At 41.0% G+C, this 20366-nt stretch overlaps 1 protein-coding gene across 8 annotated transcripts in view; it reads right to left on the bottom strand.

The window, feature by feature from the left end:
• The window catches only part of cep290 (centrosomal protein 290), a 42348-nt gene continuing 21982 nt past the window's right edge, over nucleotides 1-20366 (bottom strand). For 5 of the 8 annotated variants that reach the window (XM_069527884.1, XM_069527881.1, XM_069527883.1 and 2 more), the window contains 19 exons: nucleotides 17116-17223; nucleotides 16794-16993; nucleotides 15358-15571; nucleotides 14771-14908; nucleotides 13069-13290; nucleotides 12513-12635; nucleotides 11183-11325; nucleotides 10401-10556; nucleotides 8491-8614; nucleotides 6408-7187; nucleotides 5943-6077; nucleotides 5616-5702; nucleotides 4974-5138; nucleotides 4612-4734; nucleotides 4202-4371; nucleotides 3948-4089; nucleotides 2949-3022; nucleotides 2122-2216; nucleotides 1-1533 (listed from right to left, as the gene is read on the bottom strand). In XM_069527884.1, coding sequence (XP_069383985.1) covers nucleotides 1289-1533; nucleotides 2122-2216; nucleotides 2949-3022; nucleotides 3948-4089; nucleotides 4202-4371; nucleotides 4612-4734; nucleotides 4974-5138; nucleotides 5616-5702; nucleotides 5943-6077; nucleotides 6408-7187; nucleotides 8491-8614; nucleotides 10401-10556; nucleotides 11183-11325; nucleotides 12513-12635; nucleotides 13069-13290; nucleotides 14771-14908; nucleotides 15358-15571; nucleotides 16794-16993; nucleotides 17116-17223 — 3444 coding nt within the window. In that variant the 3' untranslated portion in view covers nucleotides 1-1288. Of the gene's footprint in view, nucleotides 1534-2121; nucleotides 2217-2948; nucleotides 3023-3947; nucleotides 4090-4201; nucleotides 4372-4611; nucleotides 4735-4973; nucleotides 5139-5615; nucleotides 5703-5942; nucleotides 6078-6407; nucleotides 7188-8104; nucleotides 8374-8490; nucleotides 8615-10400; nucleotides 10557-11182; nucleotides 11326-12512; nucleotides 12636-13068; nucleotides 13291-14770; nucleotides 14909-15357; nucleotides 15572-16793; nucleotides 16994-17115; nucleotides 17224-20366 lie in introns of those variants that run through there. The other 3 variants (XM_069527886.1, XM_020078881.2, XM_069527887.1) reach the window with 2 other exon arrangements.

Below are 20366 nucleotides of genomic sequence, written 5' to 3'. Positions count from 1 at the left end.
TCAAAGTATCAAAACTGCTTTATTCACAAAAGACATTTTCATTGAAGTTCAATATGTCAGAACTGTACATATAAAATCTTATAAATACACTACTACACCAGCTAGAGAACGTATATATTAACAGAAAGCTGCCTTATGGAAGAGGGTGAGGAAGCTACTCCACATTAAAAGGCCAAACTTAACAAGTATCCGAAAAGGTGAAATTTGCACGACAGAGTATAAGGGCTACTTAATCAAAAAATCAAAAATAAAATTGCTAGAAAACAGGCTTAAATGTATGAGAATAAAGTCATAATCGGAGGCTACGTGTCCTGTCAGAGGGGAAATGTCTGAAGAACAGCACACGAGCATGGGTTCTCTGCTGCTGCTGCTTATTTCTCAAGAATTGGGTTTATTTTTTTCTTCATTCTCATAACATGACTTTTTAGTTAAATGAAGTCTTTATCACGGCTTTCTTCTCAATTGTGACTTGATTCTCGAATCTCAGAATTGTTTCCCCTCATAAGGCCCTAATACTCATCGTCTGACTAACATTCAAAACCATAACCTGAAAAACATGCTGAGTGCACAGTGCTACTATATCAATGTAGAATATCTCTGGTGCTAACTTTCTGTGATCTTAAAAGACGGTTGGGGCTCGATGTCTGGACGTTTTCAGTCTAACGCATTACCAATAACAAACTTGCTATGAAAATGATGATCTGTTTCAGTAGTCTAAAAGCAGTTTAATTTAAATGAAGAGTAAACAAGATCTGATCAGCATTTTGGTTTCTACTCAATTATTCAAACACATTTTTACTGAGGACTATATTAAAGGGATAGTTCACAGAAAAATGAAAATTCTCTCATTATCTACTCACCACTATGCCAATGACGGGGTGGGTGAAGTGTTTTTAGTCCACAAAACACTTCTGGAGTCTCAGGGGTATCAGCCGATTCCAATACAGTTAAAGTCAATGGTGACCAATTCTTCCAACGTAATAAAACAGAAAGACACAACATGCCTCCATACTGCTCCTGTGGTTTCTGTTGTTTTATTACGTCAGAAGAAATGGTCACTTTGGCTGCTTCACTAAAGTGTTTTGCGGACTCAAACACTTCACCCACCCCTCAATCGGCATAGTGGTGAGTCATTTTTTTGGTGAACTATCCCTTTAAGGTTCAGCAGAGATCTAAACTGAAAATGAGCAGTAAAGATAAACTGAAAGTTGAATGTTTAATCCATAAAGGTTTGTGCAGGTGCAGTGTTAACAGTGTTAAGTCCACTTCAAGGCTCAGTAACTCTGAGTCAACTGATGGACACCCTGGGAATTTCCGCTTTTACACCAAACTGGTCGCACACCTTCCTCAGCTGTTCCTCCAGCAGAATGTTCTTCTTCACCTCCACATTGTAGTTATATTTCAAGTCCTCGATCTCCTCAAAGAACGTCGGGTCAAAGTTCTCCAGTTCTTTCTGCAGCTTGTTGACCTCAGCTTGAAGTTTTGTTCTCTCCATCTCAGCAGCCTGCAGACGACCTCTGAGCTTCCCAACATCTCCGAACACAAGAAAAGAGGCAGCTGAAGTTTTGTTCTGCAGGACTGCTCACGTCACATTCATTCAGATGTTTTGAGTAGCCAACTTACAGTGAGGCCAAAATGTGTAGAAATGATTAAACTGAGGCCAGATTACTTGAACACGCCACATGAGGCAAGACAACCTGCACTTTATGATGATGTCATCAAGTTTAAGTGACCAAACATGTTTTGTGAGGCCACAGTCGCTTTGACCAGCAAAATCATATCAGTTAAGTCATGAGTCCAAATAACATTTGTGCCAAATGTGAAATTATTCCCTTAAGGTGTCTTACAAGGTAAAAAGGTGTTTTGTGAGGTCACAGTGATCCTGACTTTTGACCTGAATTCTAATCACTTCATCCAAGTACAGGAGAATGTTTATGTTCTAGTATTTCACTGTGACCTTGACCTTCGACCATCTAATCAGTTCAACTGAAAGTTTGTGTCAAATTTGAAATTAGGGGGAGATATATTTTGGTCACAATGGGACAGCATAAAAACATAAATCCAGCAGCTACAGGCTATCGCTGGTGCAGAGCCCTAAACACGTGTGTTTGGAAGTCTCACCTGGTTTAGATGAAGTCTCACCATATTGGTCACTGTGCTCACTGAGGCTTTGCTTCAGATCTGTGTTCTCCTGCCGCAGCTCAGCGTTGACCAACCTAACAAAGAAATAAACATACATTTTTGTCGAAATTAAATATCCACAAGTAACAAAAACCGAACAAAATATGCTTGATCAGGATAGGAAATTACTGCAGTCGCTATATACTGTACATTCTGCTCATTCATTTGAGCCCTGAGTTTGGGAGATAAACAGTTTGGCAGCTGCTGGAACAGAGGGAGATTGTTTTTGTGGAGCAGATGGCAAATAGTCGCAGGAGTTACAGATGGAGGTGTCCTCACTGTCTCTGCGACACAGAAAATGTGCACGGCTACTCTGGTGTTATGTTTACATCACTGCCAACCAGAGCTGCGGCTGATTAACACCCATGACTACTGCAGTCCCTTGACTTGGAGATGAATGGCCTGTTTCCCACTGAAGACAAAACCCAGATGTTAGTGGTTGTTTTATGTCCAGTGTGAAAGAGGCTTCACAGTATTGTGATGATATGATCATGGGATTTTCCAGATGTTCAGTCATGGTGATTCAAACAAACTCTCTTAAAGATGTAATTATAAGTGATATACAGTAATGATTACTGGACCTGTCTGTTTGCTTGATGTTCTGCCACAGTGTAACTAACAACACCAATCTGGTTATATGTTATTCTGCATATATTAGCACTATGAGGACAAATGTGGATATAATCAAAATGATATCAACATTATGGCCCATCCCTAATATTACTTCATTATTACTAATACTCAACAGTGCACATAGCTTTGCATACCTCATTGCCTGGAACTCCTTGGTGAGTCCAGCATCAGTCTTTGCAGCAGTGGGGCAGATTTTAAACATGTCAACCTGAGAAATGACAAACAAATAACAATTGAAACCCATTTATCTGACTCTGATTACTCAGCTTGTGAAAACAGATGTATAATGACGTGTGTGGAAATGACCCTTCTCGGTGTCATCAGGGTTATCGCAGCAGTCTTGGAGGCTTTAAACAAAAGGCCTGTGTTCTAACTGGGGCTGCAGAGTTTGAAAGATGTGAGGAGCACGAAGGCTCTAACCAAACACACTTGAGTTGCACTGACTGCCATTGTGTTACCACGAGGAAATCGCCCCTGAGCACTATTGGCTATCGGTGGCCTCTGACCTTTTGAAGCACAACCAATGAGATAACAGCTGTATTTGACGCAGTATGAAGCAACAGGCAGATGAGAGTTCATGGAGGACAAATGTACTTGTATTGAAATATATACTTTACAGCAGGGGTGGGGCACGTCCGGCCTTTGGGCCGTATATACGACCCGCAAGATTGTTTGACCTTGGCCGCGTTGCAATTCATAAATGCAACAAAGCACATGGAAACACATGTGACCAAAAATCTGAGAAGTGTGACAAAAGAAATCTGTGTGTGTGCACCAGTGTCTGACTCTCCTGGGGTTTACAGTCACACACACACAGGCCCCAGATGAGAGAGGACAACTTGGTAACATGAACGAGGCGGTTTGTAGAAATAAGTGTAATAGTGATAGCATGAGCACGCTGCAAATAGCGCTGCACACAGCTATACAATGCAGCGACCGCGCAATACACCAAGTTAAAGATCTCACGTTCCGATGAGAGTGTTCAAATGTTTGGTTCATTATGAATGACAAATTAGAATATGGAGGGCTGCCACAGTCTGGATAATAAATTACAAACGCTGCTTTAGTGAGACAGGGAATTACCCCTGGCAGAGGTATGCAGTCTCAAAGCACCCTTGTACTTAAGCATGTACCTGATCTTCAAGATGTCGGATGCTGGTCTGTGCACTTTCCTCGCGCTCGTTCGCCTCCTTCAGCTGCTGTTTGAGTTCGGACAGACTGAAGGTCTTCTTGGAGAGCTCCCTCTCCAGTTCCTTCATCTTGTTCTCAAACATTCTGCAGAGAAGAAGACAAACAACCGCTGCACTCTACTGTTTTACTCTTCATTAAAGCTGTGAAAGCTTTTGAATTGGACTCAGATGGACTGCGTAGAGAGCAGTTTGCTGACCTTGTTACCACAGAAGCCTTCCAGGTCTTTGCGTCTGCTCCCTCTGTGATAGGTTTGGACAGAGCTGCACGAAGCCGTTGTTTAGTTTCCTCCAGCTCAGCCTCGAGCTTCTCGTTGTTTACCTCCAGACTCGTTTTAGTGACTCTCAGCCTCTCTCCGGCCTCCATTTCCTGTTAAAAATACAAATCATGCACAATCAGGTAAAACAATGTGTTTTCAAAGGGTTGTTCTATAGGCGGCGCCTGTCCTAAATAGGAACACTGCTCACATTTACACATGGTTACAAAAACTTAATTGGGACCTTAAATCACTAAATAAAAACACACCAACTTTTAAAAAGGAAAATATCATTCAACCTTTCTTCTGAAAGTACTTTTGAATAGCATATTGTAGAAGTAACGTGTATTCACCCTCTTGATCTCCTTGCGTAGACGTTCGTTTTCAATCACTATTTTCTCCAGTCCTTTGGTCTTAGATTCAAGTTTTGAACTCAGCTCAGCTTCACTTTGGCTCTTGAGTGTCTCATATTCAGCCTAAAAGAAAACAATACATTGATAGATATTTTATTGATCCTGGAATAAATGTGTGCATCCAGTAGTTAATACCACATGCACAAGTAAGGAAAAGTTCTTTTATGAAGTTTATTGAATTATGGAGGTAAAGTAAAAGTAAGAGGCTGGGCAATATTGACTCAGTTGTAGTAACAGAACAAAGAAGTTGATTAACTTATACAATAAATGTGTGTGACACAAAACAAAAAGTGGTTAACAACCTTTAGTTTTTGGTTTTCTTGCTCCAAGGCAGCGACCTTGTCTTGACTTGCGGTGGCACTGGACTTCTTCAGCGTCTCATTTTCCCTCTGCACCCTCTCCACCACCTTCTTCATCAACCCAATGGTTTTCTCTAGTTCAGGTACTGTTTTACCACTGTGGCCAGTCTGGTGAGGAACACATGACAAATCATGATCGTGATAAACAGGACATTGGTGACTACAATTTAATAGAGAACCGCAGTGGAGTTGCTGCTTTTCGTACCACATATATAGATATCTTAATGTTTCTATCTTATTATTGCTGTCATTTTTGGGAAAATCGGGAATAAAAAGAATCCATCCTGTAATGGAATCACACATGCCCACATGACGTTCCCACCTATGAGTAGTAATTAATACAATATTACAAGAGAACTAAATGCTTATGGGTGAGACCACACTTACTTCTAAATGTAGTCTTCCTTTCTTTCTTTACTCACCTAACACATTTTGTCAACCTTGCATAAGTTTCACCTTATTAGCACTGAGCTTTGGTCCCCCTGAGGACAGCTATCAATGCTGAAAAAGTTTCTCTGGATGTAACAAATTATCATGCACACGCACAAAGTCGTTGCAGCTGGTGACTATGTGACTTTAACTTACTCCACTTATATGAGACAGTTTTTTCTTCACATCTGCCTTTTCCTTTTTCAATGCACTGCACATCTCCTTTAGGTCTGCAACTTGGTTCTGTGAAAAAACAGAAAAAAGTGTATGAAGAGAAATAAACACGTTTCCCTTCAGTTTATTTTGGGGTTGAACCATGGGGTTCAATAAATTTTTAACATCTTCAATCTTGAGAAAAAGCTGCCAGCTCTTAGTGACGTCTGGAAGCTACAGCTAGCAGCTGGTTAGAACATTTCCCTGAACAGCCTGCTCTCTCTCTGCTCTCTCTCTGCTCTCTCTCTGCCCTCTCTCTGATCTGCGTACCTTGAGTCTTGGTAAGTCTTTATTGCTCTGCTCCAGCTGAAAGCGTAGCTCCAGGTTGTCTGAGGCAAGCTTGAGGTTTTCTTTTTGGAGGTCTTGATCTCTCTGTGAGGGTGTGCCAGTGCCTCGACCTGAAGTCTGGAGTGAAGCAAAGGATACAACATGAGCAAGAGAGAACGATCTAAATTGTATGGTGATTACAACTACTACGGTGGAGGAGATTGCATCCTCAAAAACAAAAGCACTAAGGGAGTGTAGTAAACCAGCATCATTTTTAAATCCATGCCATCCATCCTTGTTCTAGGGTTCATTAAAAACACAACCACATCCATGAAGGACAATGCAGGGGAGCAAAACACAAACAAGTCACTTCTACTGTTAGTGCCTTGATTTTTACTCTGCCACATATACTGCCATGCTACCACAGCACTATCACTTCAGCTGGGTGACTATAGAAGTCTGAAGTACCTTTAGATATCTAAGACATCTGCTTTCTCGTTTTTGTACGCACTCATCCCTTCTTCTTCTAATGAACCCCGGGTGTGTGCTCTGTGTGGTGCCGGAGTCCACATCTGGTTCTGCTGAGCACGACTGTTCTGGATTATCTTCCTCTGTTGCCTCCTTTGTAGTCTCAACTGCTTCATCTTTCAGCTCAACCTGGTTATTATCCTCTTCTGACTTCTCTGCCTTGATTCTCACATCATCATCATCATCTGTGTCTCGATCCTCTGGTTCAGCAGCACTCTCTTTAGTCATAGCTTCACTTGTTTCATGGCCTGTTGCTGCTGCCCTTGGTTTAGAGGATGACATAACTGATCCAGGTCTTTCTGACGGATCATCAGACTCGGCCTCAATTTCTTTTGTGTCCTTTTCTTCAAGCACATCAAGATCAGAAGCATTTGGGACATCTTTTGTGCTTTCTGCATGTTCAGCTTCTGTTTGTGTCTCATCATCTACTTCATCATGCATTTTGTTAGCTGCTGCATTTTTTACTTCATCAGGGCTTGGTTGCTCGTGGTCAAGGCCAACATCCTCTTCCCCAACAAAGCTGGTTTGGGTTTTTCTGTCTGTCTTGCTCTGCTTTGGCGCCCTCCGATGGTCAGCAGGCTCTTTGACAGCTTCAGGGCTGACGGAGCAGCTGGAGGATTTAGCAGGATGGGGCGCAACATTCCTTTCGCATGACCCATCAACAACATCAAAAGTGACAGAACAAATCCCTCTCAAGGCCTGGGAGGAGGAGCTTTTTACCTTCAAAGGCAATGAATCAGATGAAATCCAGGGACAATGGAGATAAATAAAGAAATAATAAAGAATAATGAATAGTGGAATACAATGAAAGAAAAACGTCTTTTAATCTCTCGATGACCCCCATCCACCTGGGAAATAGTAGTCTCTGTGTAATTGCGGTTGTGTTTTACATGTGTTTAATGGAGGGTTATCAGCTAAATGAGTTATACCTTGCCCCAGCATGCTCTGCCCTGTAAAGTTCCATAATTCAGCCTCAGGGAGATAACCTCTCCCAGATCAGATGACAGCTGTGGTTTTCCTTTTTCTTAGTTTGATCTTTTCTTTTCTTACATTGGTTAAATTATTTTCATATTTTATATAAGCTACTTTTCACGATATCTCTTGTTTTGTTAAAAGTCCTACAGTGGGGCTGAGCCACATTATGTCGAGAGGTAAAAATGTACTGTTCATTACAGTGGTGTGTACTGTAGCTGACCGACTCTAAACCTGCATTCATGTGAGGTCTTGTCATCTCTATTTTAATAAATTATGATAATAATTATTTTATTATAACACTTTTCAAAACAAAAAAATCAAATATGATGTGTTTTATATTTGTTCTTAATTTAAGATCAAAACTATCACATTACATCTACAATGATGTAAAGTGAATGTAAAGTTAAAACAAACCGTATCATGTCGAACAACAGAGAAATAGCAAATTCCAATCTTTAGAATGTCAGAACTTAATAAATGTTTAGCATCTTTGCTTAAATAACTTTCTTCAATACCAATCGATATTGCATGGTAATATTTTGTGATAAATTATAATAAGCCATTTTCAGACATGAGCTCTGGATAATTTGTGGACATTGGGGTTTGGAGGTTACCTTTTACATATGAAGACCGCAGCAGGAGATTCTCCAGTCAAACGTGTTAAAAACAAAAGAAAAATCTCCACAGCGTTCAGGTGAAGGGTCGCTCAGCAGACACTGGTATTAGCCCTTATCCCTAAAAATAAGTTTTGCATTGATTGCATGTTAGAAATGTCATTAACACGCCCACTGGCTTAGGGACCTAGGAGGATCTCCTGTTGTGCTCTCACATGAGTGCTCATTCGGACAAGCTCCAGAGTTTTTAGTAGGGGGTTGGCAGGAGAAACTCCAGAGAATGTCTTTATCCTCTCACCTGGACTTTTGTGGCGCCTCTAAATATCAAGAGATTATCCAGTTCAGTGTATGTCTGAAAGCAGCCTAATTGTTTCACCACTTTATGTTTCAAGCACACGTGTTGAACTGTTTAGTGTATGTTGATGAGCACTTACAGAGGGTCTTGACGGAGGATCTTTGGACATCTGACTCTCTAAAATGTGGATTCTGTCCTCTAGATAGCGGTTCTTCAGCACCAGATTCTCCATGGCGTCATCACGAGGTAAAGCCTGGTGTTGTCTGCGCGTTCAAACAAAATATAAAGTTGGATTATTTGGACAAATAATGACCCTGGGACCTATTCTGTTTAATCTATGTGCTGCCACAGGGAAATATCATGAGAGCAAGGGATTCATTTTCATAGTTACGCTATTGATACACAACTGAACATTTCATTATCATTAGATGACATCAGCCCTATTGATAAGCCCCTACCAAAAAATTTTGAGGCGGTTCCAGGCTATGATTTAAATTTTGAATGTCATGTCAGAAATATGATTAAAAATGCTTTTAATCAACTTAGATTTGTTGCTTCAGTGCCTCCATTTATCTCCCAGGCAGATAGTGAGAGCATGCTTTTATCACTAACAGACTCGACTACTAAGATGCTGTCTTTTTTGGTGTGTCTAAGAAAGCAATAAGTAAGCTATAAATCTCATACAGATGGAATACCAAAAGGAAAACATACATTTCACCAATCCAAAAGTGTCTTTCCGTTATAGAATGGATTTTAAAATCTTTTCAAATGTGTTCAAATTCCTCAATGGACTAGCTTGTATACTTCTCAGACATGGTTTTAATCTATACCCCCCCCCCCCTTACATAGAGTCTTATGTACTTCTATGGAACATCCTGGGAGCTGTGGGAAAGACAGTGAACAGGAGATGGCATATCCCCCTCTGCAAACCCAAATATCAAAAGGAACCACTTCACTTCCTGATTAACATAACTGTAAAGTTTCATGAAAAACAATCCTCTAGCAACAATGCCTCACTGGTCTTTCTATTCTACCATGTCTCTTATTATCATTTCCTTATGTATTTTCTTTTTATCGCCCTCTTTATTGTAATGTAAAGCCCTTTGTATGCCATTTCCATTTCACAAAGAGCACTACATCAACAAAGTTTGATTAAATTTTAATCACTTTCAAAGAATCTATTTGTAATGTTAATAAAGAACCTGTTTGGCTGATCACAGACACAGTTTATAATGACTGGCATATTTGTTAGCTTAAGTGAAACAAATAGGGGTACATACATGTTTGATAGCAGTAGTACATAAATTCAAGGGGTTACTTTCAAAGATTGGCTAATATTGTTAACAGACCTTTTTTAATTTGTAAACACTGATATCACCATTGACCTAATTCATACATTTAATGTAATTTAACTATCTCTCAATCCATAACTTTGTAATGTGTATCCAACAATAATGACATATGATTCTAAATAATTACTTCTGAGAATTCCATGAAAGTTAGATTGGCGGCGGGATGTGGTTAGGGCGCCAACTGCTATATTAGACATTTTTTATAGTCATTAATTTCCGCTCTCATATCTCAGATTGTAGTGGTGTCCAGTTACTTGATTGATTTTGAAAGGCCTACAGTTTAGACTCAAGGTCGCAATCAGCAGCTGGCTTAATTTATCTTTTGTGAAGTGCATTGTCTTGTTTCTTTTTGTAATAGATGTGTTATTAATCAAGTTAGCTTTTTAGTTCACTGAGTTTTTATGCAAAGACAGTGAAGTAAAAAATGATTCCTGTCCATCCATCCATCTATCATTCATACAGCAGAAAGATCATAAGTGTTTCAAATGACCATTCACTCTCACAGGCAATTTAGAGTGGCCCGTTAATCTAACCTGCTCATTTTTGGATTGTGGGAGTAAGGTGGAGTACAAGGGGGAAAACCCATATAGAGATGGGTTTGGAACCCAGAATCTCCATGCACTGGAAATACCTCAAGAACAACAAACTAAAATCAGGGCATTTTGAATGACGAGAATCTCTAAAGACTGAAAGATACTTTATCGTGAGGATCTGCGTCTCCAGGTCTGAGTTCTTCTTCTTCAGCTCCTCTAGTTCCTTCTCCATTTCAGTGGCTCTCACACCCACTACCTGGTCAGCAGTCACACCTCGAGCCTTGAGCTTTTTCTGCAATGCACCCTTCTCTTGCTCCAGTCTGCACACACACAGTAAAACAGAATGAAAACAGTATTGCCCCAAAAAAACTGACTAGCAACACAAAACACTGAATATAGTTGCTCCATTGAGACTAAAAAAATACACTAAACATTTTGCTCTGTTTTTGACATTTCAATCATAACAGTGGCAGCAGCTTTCAGACTGTTTTCTCATATATCTTACATAGTGTTTCTAAATACCTCGGTTATTGATTATTACTTAATTATTAAGTATTACACGACCAATACGTTTGAAAATTGCTAATTTTTTCATAAGAAATTAATTTCATTTTTAAGGCATATATGCCAAACATTTTCAGTTTCTAGCTTCTCAAATATGACGCTTACCACATGTCTTTGTCTAGGATAAAAGGAAATTGAATCTTTGGGTATTGGACAGTTAAAACAGGCAATTAAGATTTCTTTAGAGTGGAAAATTACAATATTCATGAAGATGATGTAATTTCTTACAGTCACATGCCAGGCTTTTTTTTTTTTTGCCTACTCATGTTTAAGTTTGCAAATTATGTTGTCATGTGTTGCTGAGTGCAGCTTCAAATCAAAGTAATTCTGTCATGTACACCAAGGGTAAGATGAAGAGCTGTGGTATGATATTCACACTGACCTGCCATAGAGGTCTTTCAGAGTGATGAGCTGTTTCGACATGGACTCGTTCTCACGTTCCTTCTCCTTCACTGAATTCTTCAGTTTGTCCATCTTAGCCTGCCATTTCTTACCCTCCTCCCACCGCACAATCTCTTCTTTAGTCTGCAAGACAAGTATACACATATTGAATGACAATGCTACTAAAAGTACAATTCAGAACTGTTTGATTTTTTTTTTATGTTTTTCGGTTCTACCACTAAAGGAATGACAGCCAAAAAACACTGCATTTACTTATCCCAGTGTCTATTGTTGTATGATGTTGAATGGGGCTACTAGAAGTATGACAAACACAAAGGTGATAGAAAACAAGCCAAAATTGGACATGGCAGCCGATGACCACCCAGGACGGGATGGCAACATTATCTAAACATCTTTATCAGAAATCACATGTAGTGCTGAGTGATAGAGCATCTTACACACACTTCCCAACTGTGGGAAACTGACTAAGAAAACCTAACTTCATTTACAGATGGATACAAAAACCTGGTATTAAACAGGCTTCAGGGTGAAGACTTCTAGAATGCATAGGTTCAACCATTGCTCTTTCTTTCCCCCTTGTGGTCTGTGTGACTCACAGGTATAAGTAGGTAGGAGATATGTAGGATATGATTTGATTGTGCAAAACTCAGGTTTGGACATTTACTTAAAAACCTCAAGGTTCCTCAGAGGGAAATTCCATCAATAGAAAAAGATAATTTATGGTCCCATAACTAAACAAATTATAGACGACATACAGAATGGAATTCCATTTCTTTCTTCAGCCTCAGAGAGTTGACATTGTAAAAATGAACATTCATCCTCGATATCTCTTATTTTAAGCACCTCCTGTAGAAATTACCTTAAAACTTTTTTTTTTAATTGAACAAAGTCATTTTCAGATTTATTTGGCAGAGGAAGAAACCTTAAAAGTATCTTTAAAACCATGCAAACTCCAAAACGTATTGATAAAATAAATTTGAACACCCATGCACCTAAAGAGATATATGATCACTCCACAATTTACGCTACACAATGTCACAAATACTGAAAATCTCAAATATTTATTTATTAACGTGTTAAAGCAAGTTAGTTTTTTAAAATGTCTTGAGTTGTTAAAAGCTTTTTCCCTCTGAAGTACGGAGACAGTGTGACCAGACATATTCACCCCTGGTTGATGGTCAGGGCTACAGGCAGTGCCCATGGTGGACTACAGTAGAAATTGCACTAATATATACCATGTAATATCAGACACTGTCCAATGATAGACACCTTTAAAAAATCTTAAATGTTGACAAAATTAATGTTCAAACCTTTCTTTGATCATCTTTGACATCTTTCATTTCTGCCCTTTTGTCCAAGTCAGACTCCAGCCTCCTGATCTTCTTCTGCAGATTCTCGATTGTTGGCCCCTTCCCATCTGGTTCTGGTTGATTCTAATCATAAATACAGAGAATTTTCATAGCACCTCACTGTTCTCAGACAGGGTCACACCACATGGCATTATGTTAAAGATATAGGAGAGAGATTTAATTGTACTGTACATGCTAGGTGACACTGATCTACAACAAAACCTTACACAAGAAGATTTTAAAATCTTAGACAAATGAGTTCATTCTTGATGCATTCCTCAATTAAAAAAAAAATGCTGTGAAAGAGCCTAGCACGGTTTGCATGTTTTTATTATGTTATCATATCTCAAGGTCTGAATTTAATGCCTGCGTCAGAGGATCCCGATCACTTGACAACATGATGTTATGCTCATGTGGCTGTTGAATCACAAGGGTGGTGTTGAGCATATCACTGTATTATTACAAACAGCGACAACAATACGCTCCAGTCAAGATTTGTTGCATCTTACATACTAACCTGCAGAGCGCTGCTGAGCCTCTTGGTTTGTTGCTTGAGCTCCTGAATTTCCTGATCCCTCTCCTCCCTCTCAGCCTGGAGACGTCTCTGGGTTTTATGACTCCTCTGGAGCTCCTGGTTCAAGCAGTCCACTTCCTCTTTCAGGGTGTTCTCCCGACCTCTCACTGCCTTGGCGAAGTCCTTTGCAGCTTGAAGCTCTTCATTGAGTTCTTGCACCCGCACCTTTGGAGAAGAGGGATTTAAGTGGTAGAACATACAAGGGATATTCTCCATCATGTTCTAAAATGGGAAAGTGTTTAGTTAAAAAGGCATAGAGGTAATGATGTCAGATCTACTGAGCGGACAGCTTTCATAGTACCACCATAAAGCCAGTAGCCAGTCAGATTTACCTTTAGCCACAGCGTACCCTCAAGTTTGGTCTGTATCACTGATTACAAGCCAAAACTCTATATGATGCTAAGGTGCACAACTGAAGTTATGTCCCTAAAATCCTCTGGTGGCCAATAACACCTGCTAACATCTACTGGTAGTTGGTAACTTTAATTGTGCAGAAAACCTTCAAAGGTTCAAGGGATATTCACCATCTTGTCCTTTATTTTGAAATTTAAAAAATGGTTATAATCTGATTTTTTCAAAGCCAATGAAAATCCCAAAACCATCCACATTAACCAAGTCACATCAACAACATGAAGTATTATCTGTGTATCCAAACCCTGTTGTTATCTTATATCAAGATTATGTCTTATATGTCTATCAACATACACTGTATATTGTACGTTTTTTATGAAACAAAACTTTCTATTTGTAATCTGTCTTTAAAGGTTTATGTCCTTAACAGAAACAGGGAATGGGCTTGATTAAGTCAAAAGGAAGTAGGCAAATAGTGAGAGACCCATAAACACATTTTTTCCTTTTTATAGGATTTGTTAAGAATAACCAAAAATAAAGAATATAACCAGATTTTAATGTTATCTGGTATGTTTGTCTGTTACATAGACTAGACAGTATGTGTTTTTTCAATTGAGACAAAATAAATCGTGATTACCGGTAAGTTTTAAATCTTTACATGTCTGACTGATCCCCAACTTTCCTATAAGTGGTGATAAATGAACAACTGTTCATTATGTCAATAACTCTGTCTGTGCAATGAGGTTAGTCTGTGTCATGTGTTCACCAGCTCCACCAGGCACATTGTGACAGTAAATCAACACAGACCCAAACTACAGAAGACTGTTGTTGTATTAAAGCAGGAATTATAGATGAAATTCCTATCTTAAAAGCTAGGGCCTGAAAAAGCTAGAAGGGGCAGGCTACACTATGCACAATTTTCACTAAAAACACATGAACGCACACTGACTGACAACTGCTAGAAGGCAACTTTAATGTGACCCACTTACTTGTATCTATCATCTCTGCTTCAGGGGGCAGGGTGCACACAGGCAGGCTTGTTTTTTTTTCTTCAGACAACTTTATTTATTAATAGCCAATAGGATGTTAAAAGGATTTCAAGAAATTACATAGAAAGTGTTTCAGAAACAACTTACCAACTCTACCTTTAAGGATTTTTATTTTATTTTAAATTTTTAATGTTTTTCTTTGTGTAATCTAAATTCATCAAAATTACTTACTGAGCTTACCATACATGCTTTCTATGAAATGAACACACACATGAGAACATGTTGTGACGATATCAGGGTCTCACCTTCAGGTCTTTGGTGTGCCTGTCAATCAGCATCTGCACATTGAGGCTCTCTTCCTTTTGTGCAGCACTAGCTATGACCTGATGCTCTGCAGCAGACGTCATCTCTGCCCGCAGCTCCAACAGAGCTTTACTAAGAGCCTGAGAGAACAGGGAACAAAGAGATGTCGTCAATGATAAATATAAGTGCAGTGATCAAAAATGTTGTACTGTGTATCATTAAAAACTGATTTCCAGATCTACTTAAGTTGTTGCTTGTTATGAAGCTGGAATCCAGAAAAGCAACATTCATATGCTTCATTCAAGTTTCACAACAAGGAGGTACTTGGTGAACAGCAGGAAAGCATCCAGATCAGGCAGCCACTCCATGACACAGCCAACACACAGACAAAAACACTCATTTGCTGTTGTATGAATTACTTGGTGCAATGTGTCCACATGGTATGCACATCTTTGGAAAGGGATGAAACATAAGCACTTTTGGGGCAAGACGCCAACAAAAGAAAGCATTTCCTCATTCCCAAAGAAATCTGGGTACTTTTATAAAGCAACAGGAGCAAACAAGTAAAGTTATATGTTGAAAGAACAACCTTAAGCTGTTTCTCTTTCTGAGCAAGCTGAGCTTTAAGTCGTTCAACCAGGTTTTTCATGGTGTTACTGGGGGAGCGGATGTTGGCCTCCCTCTGGGCGTCCAGCTCAGTTTGGATGTAGTTCATCTCCTTTTCCTTCTGGGCCATTTGGTTTCTCTGATCCTCTGTCTCAGCAGTCAGACTCTTCACCTGGGCAGCATGATGCTCTTTCATCCTGCAACAAATCGTTTTTATAACAGATTTCCTTATTCAGCATGATTACATAATTTTTAATCCCTTTTAATGCTTCTAATATCCAAAACATGTGTTTCCTTGTCATTAGTACTTACTCAATAGAGTGAGAATTGTGACCAACATGCGTGGTCTTGTTTTTGTGATCTGCTGCTAATGTGGTATGCAGAGGGTGTAGCCATGAGTAAATAATACACACTTAAAATGTACATTCTTACTCAAAAGATTGGCCTGGAGCAAACAAGGGAAACATAATACAAGACTGCAAATGCACATGTACGTAGATTGCATGTTTAATGTTATTAGTGAAAATTGAGACCCAGACAAAGTCTACTGGAAGTGAGCAGTCTCAACCACACCTTAAGTGCTCATTTTGATAAAGACCTGCCTATAGGCAACACAATCCTCTCATTTATGTCAAGGCCAAATCTTCTTAACGTCAATACAAAAATCTGAAGGCGAGGGACATGATTTTGAGGCTAAAAGAGTTCTAGTTTGATCAATCACGTTTGAGCAAGTTTTGGTTGCCTGCAGGTGAACACTCCATGTGGAGAGCAAAACAGGGGGAATACATTGACTGAAATGCATTAGCTCTTAGCTTTTTAAATCTGCATTCATAGGTAGCTGTTGATAGAAATGAGCCATCTGGACCTACACATGTACAAAAGGTACAGACTGTAACAGTGTACGGTGAATGTCTTGGCCTGGATATCCATTTTTGACCCTAAATATTGGCCATGGCCCCCAGAGGCTCTGACATAGAGGCCAAGTTTACAAGTTAGTTTGCAAATGCAAGACAATATTTCTTCCAAGCACAGATATATTTGGGCATGAAGGTTTATTCTGCATGGCTGGTCGATCTGCATTGCATCTTTCACACCGGGCAAGTAAGCCTAATTATCTGTTTGTGTTGCCATAAGCAGCGAGATTTCTCTACCAGACAAACAGATTTGGTTTTATTTGCCCCTGTTGGTGCATTGGGTGCGTTCTCATACAGCTGGTTATTATACTATTTAATACTACATTTAAGTCCTTCAATTTAGAACATTTTAGAGTGAGCTTTTGTATGTATTGATTTTACATTACTTCATTAAAACAATGAAGATAAAAGTAACATAAAGGATTTGGATTCTAATATAACTGAATATTGAGACTTGACCACTGACTCAAACTAAGGAAAAGCTTATTAGCTTATTACTAATTACTTTGACATCTCATCAGCATTTTTCATAGCCTGTGCTTCCATGGCGGTCCTCTGTCGCTGTAGCTCATCAGTGGTCAGCTTCAGCTTTTCTGTAGCAGACGACAGTGAGAGGTCCTGCTCAGCCACGGTCTGCTCAAGCTCAGCCAGGCGCTCCAGATGCTTGGAGGTCGGCACCTTTATTGTGGGCTTCTTCATTAACTCCTGGAAAAGGATGAAGGGAGCATTAAACAAAACACAGAATGTGGGAGATCTACACTCAATCTTGTATAGACTGTGTAGAGTTAACCCCGTAAAATAAAACGAGAAGAGATTTAAATGCATACCATTGCTGTCTGTTTGAAGCGGTCCAATGATGTGTCAGAGTGCAAGTCAAGCTTCTGATGCAGCATCCTGAGCTCTTCCTGATGTCTCTTTATCATCTCCTCTTGATCCTGGGTTCAACAAGGTGTAGTTGGAGTGAAATAAACATTTTAAAGTTTTTCCATCCATTATCTTCACTGCTTATCTTATTTTAGGGGAGCAGGATCTATTCCCAGCTGACATTAGGCGAGAGGCGGCGTGCACCCCTGACAGGTCACCAGCTTATCACAAGCTCAACATGCAGAAACTCACAGACAAGGCAAGAACGCAGAAAGACCCCTCCTGAACTGGGAATTGAACTGGGATTCGAACCAGGACATTCTTGCTGTGGCTAAACACCACCTCACTGTGCCACCATCATTTAAAACTTAATCTTCTCTATTTATTTAATCGTTTTTGAGAGGACATGTGTGTGCCCACCAAGACCTTCCGCACATACAACAACAACAAACCCTGGTCAGGCCAAGGAGGAGGCCTACATAAGTGGGGACAGAGTCCTGTACAACCAGGTCAGAAACACATTGACAACTGAGGTGAAAGCAGCTAAGAAGAGCTACGCTGAAAAAAATCAAAAACAGCCTTTCAGCCAACGATCCAGCGTCAGTGTGGCGAGGCCTGCAGAACATCACAAACTACAGGAGACCATCCCCCAACACTGCAGTGAACCATCAACTGGCTGACGAGCTGAATGTGTTTTACTGCAAATTCGACTCATTCACACCTCTCCCCCCTCAGATATTAAAGACCCATCCACACCCCTTCTGCCACCTCTCCCCTCTGACCCCCCACCAGCACTCAAGATCTGTGAAGAGGATGTTTGTCAGCTTTCCCACAGACAGAAGATCAGGAAGGCACCCGGCCCAGACGGTGTGTCACCCTCCTGTCTGAAGGTCTGTGCTGACCAGCTGGCCCCCATCTTCACCCAGATCTTCAACAGATCCCTGGAGCTGTGCGAAGTCCCCTCATGCTTCAAACTCTCCACAATAATCCCGGTCCCCAAGAAACCCACCATCACTGGACTGAATGACTTCAGGCCTGTCGCCCTCACGTCTGTAGTCATGAAGTCCTTCAAAAGACTGGTATTGTTGCACCTGAGGGACATCACAGACCCCCTGCTGGACCCCCTGCAGTTTGCCTACCGGGCAAACAGGTCAGCGGATGATGCTGTCAACATGGGACTGCACTACATCCTGCAACACCTCGACTCTGCAGGATCCTGTCTGTGGACTTCAGTTGAGCGTTCAACACCATCGTTCCAGACCTCCTCCACACCAAGCTCACCCAGCTCACTGTGCCCTCCTCCACCCGTCAGTGGATTACAAACTTCCTGACTGACTGGAAGCAGCAGGTGAGGTTGAGGAGCATCACATCCAGCACCCGGAGTATCAGCACTGGAGCCCCCCAGGGGTGTGTGCTCTCCCCACTGCTCTTTTCCCTTTAAACCAACGACTGCACCTCTAAAGACCCGTCTGTTAAACTCCTGAAATTTGCAGATGACACAACGATCATCAGCCTCATCCAGGACAGTGACGAGTCTGCTTACAGACGGGAGGTTGAACGGCTGGTCTGCTTGTGTGGTCAGAACAATCTGAAGCTGAACACGATCAAAACTGTGGAGATGACAGTGGACTTTAGGAGATGCCCCCCCACTCTACCGCCCATCACTATCACCAACAACTCTGTGACCACTGTTGAAACCTTCAAGTTATGGACTCCACAATCTCCCGGGACCTGAAGTGGGAGACCAACACAGTCACCATCATCAAAAAGGCCCAGCAGAGGTTGTACTTCCTGCGCCAGCTCAGGAAACTCAACCTGCCCAAGGAGCTGCTGTCACAATTCCACCCTGCCATCATTCAGTCTGTTCTCTGCTCCTCAATCACTGTTTGGTTTGGATCGGCCACAAAACCGGAAAGGAACAGACTGCAACGGACAATAAGGTCTGCAGAGAAAATGATTGGTGTCAGCCTGCCCTCCATCCAGGACCTGTACCTGGTCAGAGTCAGGAAACGGGCAGGTAACATCTCTGCAGACCCATCACACCCTGGATACAAACTGTTTAAACTTCTCCCCTCCGGAAGGCGCTACAGAACACTGTACGCCAAAACATCCCGATATAGGGACAGTTTTTTCCCTCAGGCTGTCTCTGTGTCGAACAGCTAAAAAAACGGACTCAAATGTCAGTAACATCACCTGTAAAATTTCTGTACATACCAATATACTGTGCACACTGTATATGTATATTTATTATTTCATCCATGCACTATGCACCTTTGCACCAACTATTAAGCTTTTTTGTACATGTACATAGCTTTTGTTTTTGTCTTTGTTCTTGTTTATTCTATGTTTGTTTGTTTTTTTTTCAACTGTTTGTACTAAGAGAGCAAAGAAAAGCCGGAGTCAAATTACTCGTTTGTGTTCACCTACCTGGCAATAAAAGTGATTCCGATTCTGATTCTGACAGGCTGACACACCACACATGCTCAGTCCCCTACCAGCCTCATCTGTCTAACCCTCATATCCTCTTACCGGTAATTAAGACCATAATTACAGAGCACAAGCATCCTGTCCACATTATGACAGAAACACATGCAACCTAGTGAATACTGAAACAGTCTGTGCTAGTGAGCCCTAAACCCAAGCCAATAATGCACTTGGCAGCACCCAGATATCATCAACCACTGTGAAATTAGTGAAGAGCTTGGGAAAGGTGTTTGACTGCAGCCTGAGAGACACAGCATCCATTCGAACAACCAACCATGAGCTGGAAGCCTACTTAGCTGCAGTGGACAAGTCGGGCCTACCTGGCAAGTTCAAGGCCTGGATTTACCAACATGGCATCCTTCCACGGATTCTCTGGCCCCTCTTGGTCTATGAGGTCCCGATCTCTACAGTTTAAGGCATAGGGTGCTGGTGGGCGCAGTGTCTCATGGAAGGGTTGGACTTGGTAGTAGCAAAACACCTCGCTAGGACGAGGCACAGGGAAAGGACAGGAGGTCACTGGTCCAGGATGAGGTGAGAGGGGTGGTTGAGGAAGAGCGACCCAGCAGAATGGTTGGGATGTGGCAGCAGTGAGCCTGGACAAGATGGGAGCAAGCGGTGGAGCGCAAAGTCTCATGAGCCGAGCTTTGGAAAGCCGAGCCCCATCGAATAAAATTCTTAACCCAGGCTGTCTATGACGTTCTACCAAGCCCATCCAACTTGTTCTGCTGGG

This window comes from Paralichthys olivaceus, chromosome 7 (genome assembly GCF_024713975.1).
Source record: "Paralichthys olivaceus isolate ysfri-2021 chromosome 7, ASM2471397v2, whole genome shotgun sequence".
NCBI lineage: Eukaryota > Metazoa > Chordata > Actinopteri > Pleuronectiformes > Paralichthyidae > Paralichthys > Paralichthys olivaceus.
The sequence above is the reverse complement of the archived record's forward strand: the minus strand, read 5'-3'. Positions and strand labels throughout refer to the sequence as shown.